The 13925-nt window shown below is 44.4% G+C and overlaps 1 protein-coding gene across 1 annotated transcript in view; it reads right to left on the reverse strand.

The window, feature by feature from the left end:
• Positions 1 to 9429: 9429 nt before the first annotated feature.
• The window catches only part of LOC129693764 (glycine receptor subunit alpha-3-like), a 131654-nt gene continuing 127158 nt past the window's right edge, over positions 9430 to 13925 (reverse strand). Inside the window, exon 9 of the mRNA XM_055630537.1 lies at positions 9430 to 11833. Coding sequence (XP_055486512.1) covers positions 11558 to 11833 — 276 coding nt within the window. The 3' untranslated portion in view covers positions 9430 to 11557. The remainder of the gene's footprint in view (positions 11834 to 13925) is intronic.

The raw sequence follows: 13925 nt of genomic DNA on the forward strand, positions 1-13925 counted from the left end.
TAATGTGGTGCCTTACTTTTATTGGTGTGCTGCAAATGGCAACTCAAATTTCACTAAACCAGAAATGGTGTATGTGACAATAAATGTCCTTTGTCCTTTGCCTTTGTCTTTAAATTTAACCTAATCAGACTTTGCCTTGACAAATAATGACAGACACTGTCTCTCAGAAACTGTATCACCACTGATGTTGGGCTCACCAGCCTGTTGTTCCTTGGCTTGTCCGTACACCCCTTTTTAAATAAAGATTCAATATTTGCCACCTTCCAGTCTTCCATTACCTCAGGCATGGCTAAATATGATACAATGATCTCTTTCAAGACCTCTGTAATTTCCTCCCTAGTTTCCCACCATATCAACGGGTACACTTGATTTGGCCCTGGCAATTCATTCACTTTAATATGTTTTAAGGTCATGCACTCATGAGTCATAAGAGCAAAATTAGGCCAGTCAGCCCATCAAGTCTACTCCGCCATTCAATCATGTCTGATCTATCACTCCCTCCTAACCCCATTTCCCTGCCTTCTCCCCATAACCTCTGACACCCGTACTAATCAGGAATCTATCTTTCTCTGACATAAAAATATCCATTAAGACCACTGGCACCTCCTGTTATGTAATGCGGGTATGTTCAAATGCATCATTATCCATTTCCCTCAATTCTTTAGCTTCCATGACTTTCTCTGGTAAATGCAAATGATGAATATTTATTCAACACCTCGCCTATATCCTGTGACTGCACTCATGGCAAACCATGTTGGTTTCCTCAACACTGCAGTGCTGGTTTGCATTTTACAGTCAATTTTCAGCTTCCAATTGGATTGTCGAGTTTAGTTTAATTTAAAGATACACCGTGGAAACAGGCCCTTCAGCCTACCGAGTCCACGCCAATCAGCGATCCCCGCATACTAGCACTATCTTTCACAATTTACAATTGTTACCGAAGCCAATTAACCTACAAACCTGTACGTCCTTTGAGTGTGGGGGGAAACCCACACAGTCACAGAGAGAACGTACAAATTGTGTTCAGACAGCACCTGTAATCAGGATCGAACCTGGGCCTCTAGCACTGTAAGGCAGCAACTCTACCGCTATGGCAATGTGTCACCCAGGGAGGACTGAATGTAGTGATTGAATTTCTACACATATTTCAGCAATATTTCCCAAACTTGAATAATACCTTTCAGACCGCTAAGATTGTCTGCAATGTATTACATCACTTATGCGTTATAAGGTTCAGAAAGGAATTGGTCCAGGTCCTGAAAAGAATTTACAGTAAACCTATTTAATCAGCAGATAAATCTAATTGCTCCATTAGTTGATGAGAAGATTATTCAATTAATCAAAAGGTTTTAAGCAATCTACAAAAGTGGAAGAAAATAATCCCGCTAAAATAAAGTTAAAATAAAACTAATGCTTGTAACATTTTCTCACAATTATGCTCGAAATTGAGAATGTCTTTGATTAAAACCATAACCAAGGTTGCTTTGATTACAGAGTATTAGTTATAAGGATTCCTCCTGCTCTCCAACTCACTTCAATTAACCGAAGATAGACACAAAAAGCTTGAGTAACTCAGCGGGACAGGCAGCATCTCTGGAGAAAAGGAATGGGTGATGTTTCGGGTCGAGACCCTTCTTCAGACTGGTGAGGGATAAGGGAAACGAGAGATATAGACGGTGATGTGGAGAGGTAAAGAACAATGAATGAACGATAATGCAAAAAAGTAATGAACATAAAGGAAACAGGTCATTGTTAGCTGTTTGTAGAGTGAAAATGAGAAGCTGGTGCGACTTGGGTTGGGGAGGAGTAGGGAGAGAGGGAATGTCAGTGCTACCTGAAATGGGAGAAATCAATATTCATACCACTGGGCTGTAAGGTACCCAAGCAAAATATGAGATGCTGTTCATCCAATTTGCATTTAGCCTCACTCTGACAATGGAGGAGACCTAGGACAGAAAGGTCTGTGTGGGAATGGAAGGAGAATTAAAGTGTTTGGCAACCGGGAGATCAGGTTGGTTCAGGTGGGCTGAGCGAAGGTGTTCCGTGAAACGATCGACCAGTCTGCGTTTGGTCTCGCCGATGTATAAGAGTCCACATCTTGAACAACGGAAACAGTAGATGAGGTTGGAGGAGGTGCAAGTGAAACTCTACCAAACCTGAAAGATTGGTGTCCTTGGACAGAGTCATGGGAGGAGATATAGCGACAGGTGTTGCATCTTCTGCCGTTGCAGTGGAAGGTACCTGGGGAGGGGGTGGTTTAGGTGGGAAGGGATCAGTGAACCAGGGAGTTGTGGAGGGAAACGGTCTCTGCAGAAGGCGGAAAGGGGTGGAGATGGGAAAATGCGGCTAGTGGTGAGATCCTGTTGTGTTTGATAAATCACTGGATTCAGTTAACTGTTTTGATTCACTCAGTAATTTAATACGCCAGTAAATAAGGCACGTACACTCACGTGTCCACGGATATCCCCAAATTCCCACGCAAACCCCGAGTGCACAGCAGTGCACGCCGCAGGGTGTTATGTTCAAGATCATCTGGCTCTGTTCGTGACACGGTCCAAGGCTGAGCTTCTCTCCCCCAAAAGGGTGCCCAACACCAATCTTTATGGCATTTGTTATCAGAGCAGACACAGCGCAACTTCCCCCTCCCCGAGCCAATCATAAGCCCCCCCTCATCTGCAATGTTTCTGCGCTGCTTGCGGCTGGGGGTGGGTTGGTCTACCCAACTATTGGTGTTGTTTTGCTCAGCTCACCCACACATTGTTTGGGAACTTTTACTCAAACATTGTTGTGTTTTGTTCGCCAATGCAGCTTGTCTAATGCGCTGATCGCAGGTGCGAGGAGATAAATTTGTTTTCATAGACAGCCTTGTTCTGTATAGGGGCCAGGACGCATGTCTGTGAGCGGATGGCGGGCCACATCTATCACGTGTACACATGGATCCTGCCCCGGATGGCAGGCATCAAATCATGTGTTCACAGAAGGTAGACAAAAATGCTGGAGAAACTCTCCGGGTGAGGCAGCCTCTTGCATGTCTCACCCGCTGAGTTTCTCCAACATTTTTGTCTATCTTAGGTTTTTCCAGCAACTGCAGTTCTTTCTTAAACGTGTTCACAGAAGGTGCGCGGCTGTGCCGGCGGCTTTGCGCAGGATGCGTTACAGCCAGAGCTCGACTCTTGGCGCTCGGCCATGCTCGGCGCTCGGCGGGCCGGATAATTACGGGTAAAAAAATCCACCTGCTGGCCGGATGATTTCGGGTTACGGGCAGCATTCGGTCCGGGGTCCGTCGGTTGCCAACCCCTGTCGTAGACCCTGCTAATTTCACTGTTAACTCCATTTCACATTTTCAGCTGAAATTGTCAGTTTAACCCTTACACTACGGATCCCGTTGGAGGTGTCTATACCTTTTCATCCTTGTCTTTCCCCAGAGTTATCTTTAACTGGACACAAGTTTTTCAGAATGAAGGATGGCAAATAAAAATGTTGTCTGTCCTCTTTCCTTCAGAGACGCTGCCTGACCAACTGAGTTCCTCCAGCACTTGGTCATAGAGTGACACTTAGTCATAGAGTGTTGTGATAGGCCCTTTGGTCCAACTTGCCCACACTAGCCAACATGTCCCAGCTACACTAGTCCCACCTCCAACCCTGTCCTATCCATGTATAACTGGTACTTATATGTTGGGATAGTCCCTGCCTCAACTACCTCCTCTGGCATCTTGTTCCATACACCCACCACCCATTGTGTGAAAAGGTTATCCCTCAGATTCCTAATAAATTTTTTCCATTTCACCGTAAACGTAGGTCCTCTGGGCCTCGATTCGCCTACTCTGGGCAAGAGAATCTGTGCACCTACCCGATCTATTCCTCTCATGAATTTTATACACCTCAATACTTTGTGTCCTTTTCTTTAGCAAACCAGCACCTGCAGTTCCTCGATTCTCCTGCATTCAATCATTTTGTTTGTAATACAAACACACCATGAAGCATTGGATTCTAAAAAAAAAGTTTATTTGCATAAATTATTCAGCAAGATATTTACATGTACATATACACTGTAATTTTCACATTGATCACTGACATAGCTTGCATATTATTCAAAATAGGACAAGCACAGTAAAATTCACATAATATATTTCATGCAATATTACTTCTATTTATGAATCTGTTATAATTATAGATACGTGAAGAAATATTTTCATTTGTGTTTGGCTGAAATATGAGAAATCACTCCAAAACTGGTCCCAAAAAGGTCTCCACATACAAAGTACAGGCTAAAATAACACCTCATCGGAAATACTTAATATATCTGCAATATAAACATACTGAAAATATTGTCATGTTTGAACTAATACAGCAGTAAAATGATGTAGCAATGCTCACCATCGCATAAATTGTATAGCTTGTGGGAGGCAATGTCCATTGGTACATTTCACAACATGTAGACGTATTTTTCTCATCGTTTGAGATTTTGTTGTACAGTGTAAGAAAAGTAAGTCAGTCGTGATAACAGACTTCACATGTTCAGCTGTATTGGAACAAGTGACCTGCTTGGTCTATGTCTGACGGAGTTAAAAAGTGTTTGCAGGTCAAAACCCTCAAAGTTGAGACGTGGTCTATCAGGAAACAGTACCACCTACACTCCTACAGGCCATCTGAAATACAGGCAACCTAGAACAATGGAGCGGTACCTCAAGCATTGTCTCCACAAGAACTCTCCAGAGGCATTGGTAGGATAGGCGTGTCCATGGCCATTACATTTCTGGGACCAACATTGAAACAGTCTGTGATCAAATGGGTGCATTGTTTGTATGCCCCACACCAGAGTCCTGAAACAAGTGCTCTACCTAGTTTTAGTTTAGAGATACAGCGTGGAAACAGGCCCTTCTGCCCACCAGCGATCACCTGTACACTAGTTCTGTTGTACAAAATGGGGACAATTTACGGAAGCCAATTAACCAACAAAATCCTGCGGGTCTTTGGAGTGTGGGAGGAAACCGAAACACCTGGAAATAACCCACTCGGACTCTTGACTTGCATGCAAGTCGGGGCAGTTTTGTGCTGTAAATTTCATTCTGATCAAAGTACCAATCCTGAGATTCAGTTTCAGAGATAGAGCATGGAAACAGGCCCTTCGACCAACCGAGTCCGTGCCGAACAAAGATCTCCCATACACGAGTACTATCCCACACACACACACTAGGGACAATTTACAATTTTATCAAAGCCAATTAACCTACAAACTTGTACGTCTTTGGAGTGTAAGAAGAAAGTGAAGCACCCAAAGAAAACACACCCCATCACAGGGAGAATGTGCAATCTCCGTACAGACATCACTTGTAGTCAGGATCAAACCCAGGTCTCTGGCACTGTAAGGCAGCAACTCTACCGCTGAGTCACCCTCACACCTGGACCCTGGAGAGCTGAAACTTTATTTGCACAATGGAGGAGTGGGTTGGAGAAACATATCTTAGATTGCCGGTGTGAAATGCATGCAAGAGTCTTGGCCTCCGGCTCCACTCAACAGCAACACTACACACAATAGAGTGGTTGTACTGGAGATTCAGGTCACCAAGAGCCAAGGCTTTTGCACACACTTAGTGAGGGTGTTCGAAGATGAACGTCTCATTTGGTGGACCTTCCAATCCAGCAACGCCCCGAACATAATCCTATCGTTCACTTTCATCCACATGTTGTGGACTTAGGCATGGACCTAGTCATCGGCATTGTCATAGACGTAGACGTAGACATGGACATAGCCATAAACATAATTATAAACATAGTCAGAGAAATAGACAGAGAAATAGACAGAGAAATAGACAGAGAAATAGACATAGACATAGACGTAATCATACACAAAGACATAGACAAAGAACAGTACAGAACAAGAACAGGCCCTTCGGCCCACCTTGTTTGTGCTGAACATGATGCCAAGGCCAACTCTTAAAGGCCTACACATTATCCATGTCCCTCCATTCCCTGCATTTCCATGTGCCTATTGAAAAGTTTCTTTAGTTCCAATTTTGCATCTCGAAAAATCTCTTAAACCCCACTATCCTACCTTGGAATCTGCAGTCTATTTTTGTTGTCCGGCATTTTTAAGCGCTCTTAAACCTGTGTGTTAGAAAATCAGATGCCTTTGATGTAATCACTTGTCAGTGTACCATTTTTTGGGGCTACGGGACTAGGGGGATCTGTGGCCAGGGTTGGGAAAGGGGATATACTGATGGTGGTCATTCAAATCGATACAGATGTCAGAAGTTATGGGGATAAGGCAGAAGAATTGGGTTAGGAGGGAGAGGTATATCAGCCATGATTGAATGGTGGAATAGGCTTGATGGGCTGAATGGCCTAATTCTACTCCTATCACTTATGACCTAATAAGCTAATCAATGCAGTTCCGTATAAAATCTTACAAGAAGGTGGATGCTTGTTTAGCGACTGTATAGTTCGAATAAAAACAGTCGCAATATTATTTAACCTGCAAATTCCAAGTGAATAAATCCTTATTGGGCAATCTGGCAGCTGAGAATGACCCTGTGAAAGAGTGTTGAGTGAAAACTTTGTCGAAACTTCTGCAGCTGCATTTATAACCGAGATTTGTGTATCTTTGAACGCAGGAGGACCTGGCATGGCGGGATCACCATGGGGGGGGGGGGGGGGGGGGAGAGAGGCAGAACGAAGGTGGACATGGTGTGGAGGAACACCATGAGAGGGGGGAGGGGGGAAAGGAAGAACAAAGGAAGATCCGGCGTTGGGGAACAGCTGCGAGGGAGAGGGAGAGGGAGGGGGAGGGGGGAACTATGGAGGACCTGGTGCGGGACACATTGTACTTTTGTCAGCGCCCTTTATGTGGTGACTATTTGCATACCTTGGGTAAACATGCAAAGAATTTCACTACATCCTGTGACCTGTGACAATAAAGCATTTAATTCAATGTATTCATTCATATAAATATCAGAGGGTGGCAGTACACCATACAGCCCATCTAAGCCGTATTACTGTCAGCTCAATCAGAGCTGGGTGTTGTTCCCATCTGTTCCCTCGCCCTTGTTAAAACGAGGAATGCACGGGTTTGATGCAATCACTCGATGCTGCACTGGCGGTTCTGCACTCCGCCCAGGTGCAGTTTGCTTGCAGCAGGCTGGAAGGGCAGGTGTGCAGGCAGAGTTTACCTGCGAGAGGTGGCAGTAACAGACATCTGTTTAAAAGTTTCCATTCAGATAGCCAGAACTAAATCATTCACATGCAACTTCGAGAAAGAACTATAGAAAGTAGTTTGGGAAATCCTGTCCTTCCCTTAAAAGAGACCTTGAGGCAGTGGAATTTAATATTTAAAAAATTGTTCCTTATTTTTTGCTTGTCAATTATGAAAGTTATAAAATCATCGGCTCATGGGTACACGTATTGTTCCCTTAACAGTAAAAAGTGCCTGTGTGTGTGTGTGTGTGCGTGCAAGACTCAGTGGGCAGAGTAGATAGTTCTAAAGCTTGGCTTAAAACCAGGTTTGTTTTCCACTTGTGAGTGTACAGATAAGTGGAGGTCTGTTCACAGTCAGGGAGGTCATACACATATTGTTCCCTTCATGGTAGAAAGTGTCTGCGAGTGTGTGTGCAAGACTCAGTGGGCACATCGATTCACCAATAAACAGTTCTATGACTTCACACCAGACTTAACCTCTTTTAACCTCTGAGAGTACAGATATAGGAGGTCCATCTAAGGACAGAGGCCATAGGAGAAAGGTCAACGCAGATCCGACCTACAGGTCCATCTTAAAGCCTGCTGTTTTGAAGGCAGTGAAAAGAAAGGCTTTCTCCTTAATTCTTCAGAGAGTGACATTTTGCATAAAATGGGCAGCTTGGAATGAGCCAATGTCATCCATTTTACGAGATTATCCACAGTGAACACAATAAACCGCTGCCAGTCTGTTTACATTGTAAAGATACATATTTTGGCACATTGGCCTTCATCAGTCAGAGTATTGAGTATAGATGTTGCAGTTGTATAAGACGTTGGTGAGTTGGTGAGTATTGTGTTCAGTTTTGGGCACCATGTTATAGGAAAGATGTTGTCAAGCTGGAAAGGGTACAGGGAACATTTACGAGGATGTTGCCAGAACTAGAGGGTGTGAGCTATAGGGAGAGGTTGAGTACGCTGGAACGCTATTCCGTGGAGCGCAGGAGGATGAAGGGTGAACCTATAGAGGTATACAAAAAGTAGATTGGGTAGATGCACAGATTCTCTTGCCCAGAGTAGGTGAATTGAAGACCAGAGGACATATGTTTAAGGTGAATGGGTAAAGATTTAATAGGAATCTGAGTGTTAACTTTTGCCTTCCAAAGGGTGGTGGGTGTATGGGACCAGCTGTCCGAGGAGGTAGTTGAGGCAGTGACTATCCCAATGTTAAAGAAACATTTAGACAGGTACATGGATAGGACAAATTTGGAGGGATATGGACCAAACGCGGGCAGGTGGGCCTAGTGTAGCTGGGACATGATGGCAAGTGTGGGCAAGTTGGGCTGAAGGGCCTGTTACCACATTGTATCTCTACGACTCTATAAAGGACATGTGATTAGAATATATCTCCCCGCGCCAACTGTGAAAATTGGAGAGCGTTACACTGAGCTTGCCCATCCTATGAAAACGCTGCCACATGTTAGACACTCTGAACTTGTAACAAAAGCACTTTTTGTTTGGAGATCTGAATGTGACAAGTCCGAGACGCTAAAATGGGCATTGTTTACAACTTTATACGTCCACTTGTGAGCATTGGGGCATTTCACACCTCATCGTATGACAAGGGTTTGTATCAGTTGCTGTTAGACTGCTAAGCTTTGGTCAGTGAAGCCAGCAAGGTGTCGATGCTTTTTTTGACAGGACGCCGCTGACCTTCTGCAGTTTGCCCCTGGCGATTTTCTCCCGAGGTAACAGTGTATTTTACGGGCCTGTCCCATTAGCCCTTCTTCTTCTCTTCTTTTCCTCTCCTCTTTTCCCCCCCCTCCCTTCCTTCCCTTCCCCCTCTCTTTTCTCCTTCCTTTTCCTCTTTCCCTTTCTTCTCTTTCTCTCCTCTTCCTCCCTCCCTTCCCTCCCCCTCCTTTCTCTTCCTTCTTCTTCCCTTCATTCCTCTTCCTTCCTTTCTTCTTCTCTTCTTTTCTTCTTCCCTGTCTCTTCCCTTCCTCATTCCCCCTTTTCTTCTCTCCTTCTCTTCCTTTTCCCTTCTCTTCTCCTTTCCTTCTTTCTTCTTTTTTCTCCTTCCTTCCTTCTCTTCCCCTTCTTCCTTCTTTCTTCCTTCCCTCCTTCCTCTTCTTCTTTCTTTCCTTTCTTCCCTTTTCTTGTCCCCTCCCTTCTTCTTTTCTTTTCCCCCTTTCTTTTTCTTCCCTCCTTCTCCCTCCCCCTCCCCCCCCCCCCCTTCTTCTGCCGATTTTTGGACAACTATAGGCGACTGCGGCAAAATTTTCAACATGTTGAAAATGTTTTGGTGACAGTGGCGACAATTTTTGCTTGTTGTAGGTTGTCGTAAGTTGACGTAGATGTTGTCGTAGGTTGTCGTAGGTGCTGTCGTATGTTGTCCCCAGATGTCGTAGGTGAATCCCATTAAAACTAGTTCCTGGCAGCCGACTAAGTGGGACAGGCCCTTTAGCTTCCTTGGTTGGAGAAATGGCGGCGTGGGCTTGCGTCGAGGAGCTAGGGGTGGAGTGGATTGAATGTGTTTGCCGATCACATCCCTGTTGCCGCCTATAAGGATGCTGAGTGGAAGCGCTGGAAATGGGGAACAGTCTGGCGTCACCTAGTTTCATTGTCTATTTTAATCTGGGCCGCAGATGGTGCAGACGGAGCCGTCGGAGTCACTGAATGTATCACACAGTTACGGCATGCAATGCACCCTGCACAAAAGAAAACTCCATCGCTGTAGTAGTAAAGCAGCAAAGCTGTAAGATATTAGTGCTGGTGCTTCCAATGGAGAGGCTGAAAATTTGCCTTGCGCCATCAGACGCTATTAGATTCCTTCCAGCATTTTCACAACACCATCACAGGGAGTGCTTTTCCATACGGGCCTCCTTACACATACCAACTATCTCAAAATTAAATGCATTTTTCTGAAGGTACCATTCAGGAAAATATGTTCAGCGAATCTATCCTCCCCCTGTCACATCCACTCCACAAACCCTGTACCTCTTGCACTAAGGTCACATTGTAACAATGTTTTGTCCTTCCGTTGACTGGTTAGCACGCAACTGAAGCTTTTCAATGTACCTCACAGCCTTCTCTTCATCTCAATCTTACACGGCTGATTCCTTATTCCGAGATCTTGTACCTTGTTCTGGATTTTCTAGATGTCATAAGGTCATAAGTGATAGGAGCAGAATTAGACCATTCGACACATCCAGTCTACTCCGCCATTCAATCATGGCTGATCTAGCTCTCCCTCCTAACCCCATTATCCTGCCTTCTCCCCATAATCCCTGACACCCTGAGAGGAAGGAAACAGCTTAATTGTGTCGCCCTTGTCAATTTCTCTCGCGATCTTGCACACCTCAGCGAGATCTCCGCTTATTGTTCCAAACTCCTGAAGGTTGCTCAATTCCACCATTGCCTTTCACCTTCCTGCCCGACATCAGTGAACCTACACTGACATATAACGTTATAAAAGGACTGGACAAGCTAGATGCCGGAAAAACGTTCCCAATGTTGATGGAGTCCAGAACCAGGGGCCACAGTCTAAGAATAAAGGGAAAGCCGAGATGAGATAAAACTTTTTCACCCAGAGTGTGTTAATTTGTGGAATTCTCTGCCACAGAAGGCAGTGGAAACCAATTCACTGGATGAATTTAAAAGAGAGTTATATAGAGCTCTAGGGGCCAGCAGAATCAAGGGTTGTGAGGAGAAGGCAGGCATGGGTTACTTACTGATTGTGGATCAGCCATGATCACAATGAATGGCGGTGCTGTGATTCTCAAAGGGCCAAATGGCCTCGTCCTGCACCTATGTTCTATGTTTCTATAACTCGTGGGGTGAGGAATATTCACAGCATCTGACAAAGGATAATTCTCACAGGGGGTGGAATTGGGGTGGTGAACTGATCCACTACTTTATCCCCCTTTGTTTGAGTCGGATTAAAGAACGGCCCAACGCAAAGATGAGCCGTGAGTTGCAATTACCTGCACTCTCTCTCTGTCAGGACTTCCTTTCCCAGAATGGTCCTCTCACATGCGTTCCGCAGTCATTTTTTGTTTTATTATTACTGTCTCCAAACTGGAAGCAATCAGATAAAAAACAGAAAATAGGACAGAGCTATTAAATAATTATTATTCCTGCCAGTGTTTTCCCTTGCCAGTGTTGTTCAGCTCAGGTAAATAATCCCTTCCTCAAGTATTCCATGTGATGTGAAAATGCAGAAAGCGCTGGATGACTATTCTTATTCATTTAGGTTTCTCTTTAGATTTGCATAATTTCTTCCAATACCACTGTTCAATGTGTTAAAGATGAATTCCCTGGCCTAATGGATTATCTATCACGCTGCCATTCCTTTCCGCTTCCGACGATGTCTCGTCGAGGCCTGGGACTATTGTTGCTGGTGGAAGTCCTCATGTCTGACAATTTTGTAGATGATCCAGTACATAATGTTGAAGATTAAAAAGGCTAAAGGGAAACCAGCCCGCGCTACCGTGTCGATCTTCTTGGCTCTGTCGATGAAGAGTTTCCTCATGTCATCGTGACCTTTTGGCGCAGGCTGCGGCGTGCTAATGGCACCTTTTGGAGTGACTCCATCTTTTGATTGGAGACACGGTCCCACCCCGTAGGCGGTGAAGCTGAAGCGACTTTCTCTCACCTCATTGTGCTGTGAAGGGAGCAGAGTGTTAATGCTGACCACATGGTTCAAGAACAACCACATAATAAACAACATTATGTCATTCTTCAAATTTGACCTACTTTTTAGTATGGAAATAACCGGCAAACCGCCTTGTGTGGTGGCACGGTGATGCAGCGGTGGAGTTGCTGCCTTACAATGCCGGAGATTCGGGTTCGATCCCGACTGCGGGTGCTGTCTGTATGGAGTTTGTACGTTCTCCCCGTGACCTGCATGGGTTTTCTCAGAGATCTTCGGTTTCCTCCCACACTCCAAAGACATACAGGTATGTTGGTAAATTGGCTTGGTATAAGTGTAAATTGTCCCTAGTGCGTGTAGGATAGTGTTAATGTGCAGGGGTCGCTGGTTGGTGCAGCCTCGGTGGGTCGAAGGGCCTGTTTCTGTGCTGTATCTACAGTAAACTAAATATCTTTATATTTTCTTAAGCTTGTTTATTCATCACTATCAAAAGTTCATACTGTCACAAGACACAGGAGCAGAATTAGGCTATTCGGCCCATTGAGACTACTCCGCCATTCAATCATGGCTGATCTATCTCCCTCTCTCATCCTCATTCTCCTACCTTCTCCCCATAACCCCTGACACTCTTGCTCATCAAGAATCCATCAATCTCCACTTTAAATATACCACTTTAAAAATAGTATTACTCCATTTTAAAAATAATAAAACCTGCAGGAGATTTTATTCTGTGTTAATGCTTGTAAAGTATAATTTATACATATAGTATTGCCTGTCATTTCCTACAAAATTAGTTTATTATACTTCAATCAGCCCAATAAGCTTCAAAGCAAACTTTCAATTTCTATTTCAGTCATCTTCCTCAAAGGGAATTTTTGCTTGATCCTTCAAATTTTTTGAGGCTTGGTAGATAAATATCATCTTTACGATTTTAAAATTATTATTGGGTGGCACATGGCGCATTAGTAGAGTTGCTGCCTTACAGCGCCAGAGACCTGAGATCAATGCTGACTAGTGGTGTTGTCTATATGCAGTTTGTACATTCTCCCCATGACCTGCCTGGGTTTTCTCTAGTTTCTTCCCACACTCCAAAGACATACAGGTTTGCAGGCTAATTGGCTTTATAAAATTGTAAATTGTCCCTCATGTGTGTAGGATAGTGTTAATGCGTGGGGCTTGGTGGTTGGTGCGGCCTTGTGGGCCAAAGGGCTTGTTTCTGAGCTGTATCTCGAGACTAAACTAAACTGGAGTAAAATTACAGTTGTTTCATGTGTTCAGTGGTCTATTGCACACCCGAACATCTAATTGCGCTAAGATAGACACAAAATGCTGGAGTAACTTAGCGGGAAAGGCAGTATCTCTGGAGAGAAGGAATGGGTGACGTTTCGGGTCAAGTCCCTTCTCCAGACTGATGTCAGGGGAGTGGGTGGTGTATAAATATGGAAGTGTATAGATAAGGAAGTGTAAGGTGTGAAAACAGGACAAAGAGATCAAGTAAAGTGTAGAATGGACCATTGTTAGTTGGGAGAAGGTAACAACAAAGATAAAATGTAATCGGAGAACTGAGAAGAGGGAGAGGATGGAGAGAAAGAGGGAAAGCAAGAGCTACTTGAAGTTAGAGAAGCCAATGCTCATACCGCTCGGGTGTAAGCTGCCCTAGCGAAATATGAAGTGCTGTTCCTCCAATTTGAGGTGGCGAAAATGTTGGAGGATTATGTGCTGTATGCGGCGGCTGATGAGTTGGAAGGTGAGGACAAGCCGGTCTCTGTCCCTATTACGAATGTGGGGAGGGTGAGCAAGAGTGGAAGAGGGGAACCCCCGTTCCCTAAAAAATGTGGACATCTCCGATGACCTAATTGTGCTAAGTAAGTTAAGTATACATCCTTGCCAATATTATGGTGAGTTTTTGAAACAACTGATATTGGTATTATGGACCAGATGTAGAGGCATGTGTGTTTGAGGCTCTTAGGTAGGGTAGATAGGACAGTTTCCTCAATGGCAGTGGAATCCAGAACTAGAGGGCTGAGGTTTAGCGTAAGGAGTGAGAGGTTATGAAGGAGAAGTTTTTTTCTGGGTTCAGTTTTAGTTTTTGAGATATAGCGCG

This window comes from Leucoraja erinacea, chromosome 3 (genome assembly GCF_028641065.1).
Source record: "Leucoraja erinacea ecotype New England chromosome 3, Leri_hhj_1, whole genome shotgun sequence".
Lineage (NCBI taxonomy): Eukaryota > Metazoa > Chordata > Chondrichthyes > Rajiformes > Rajidae > Leucoraja > Leucoraja erinaceus.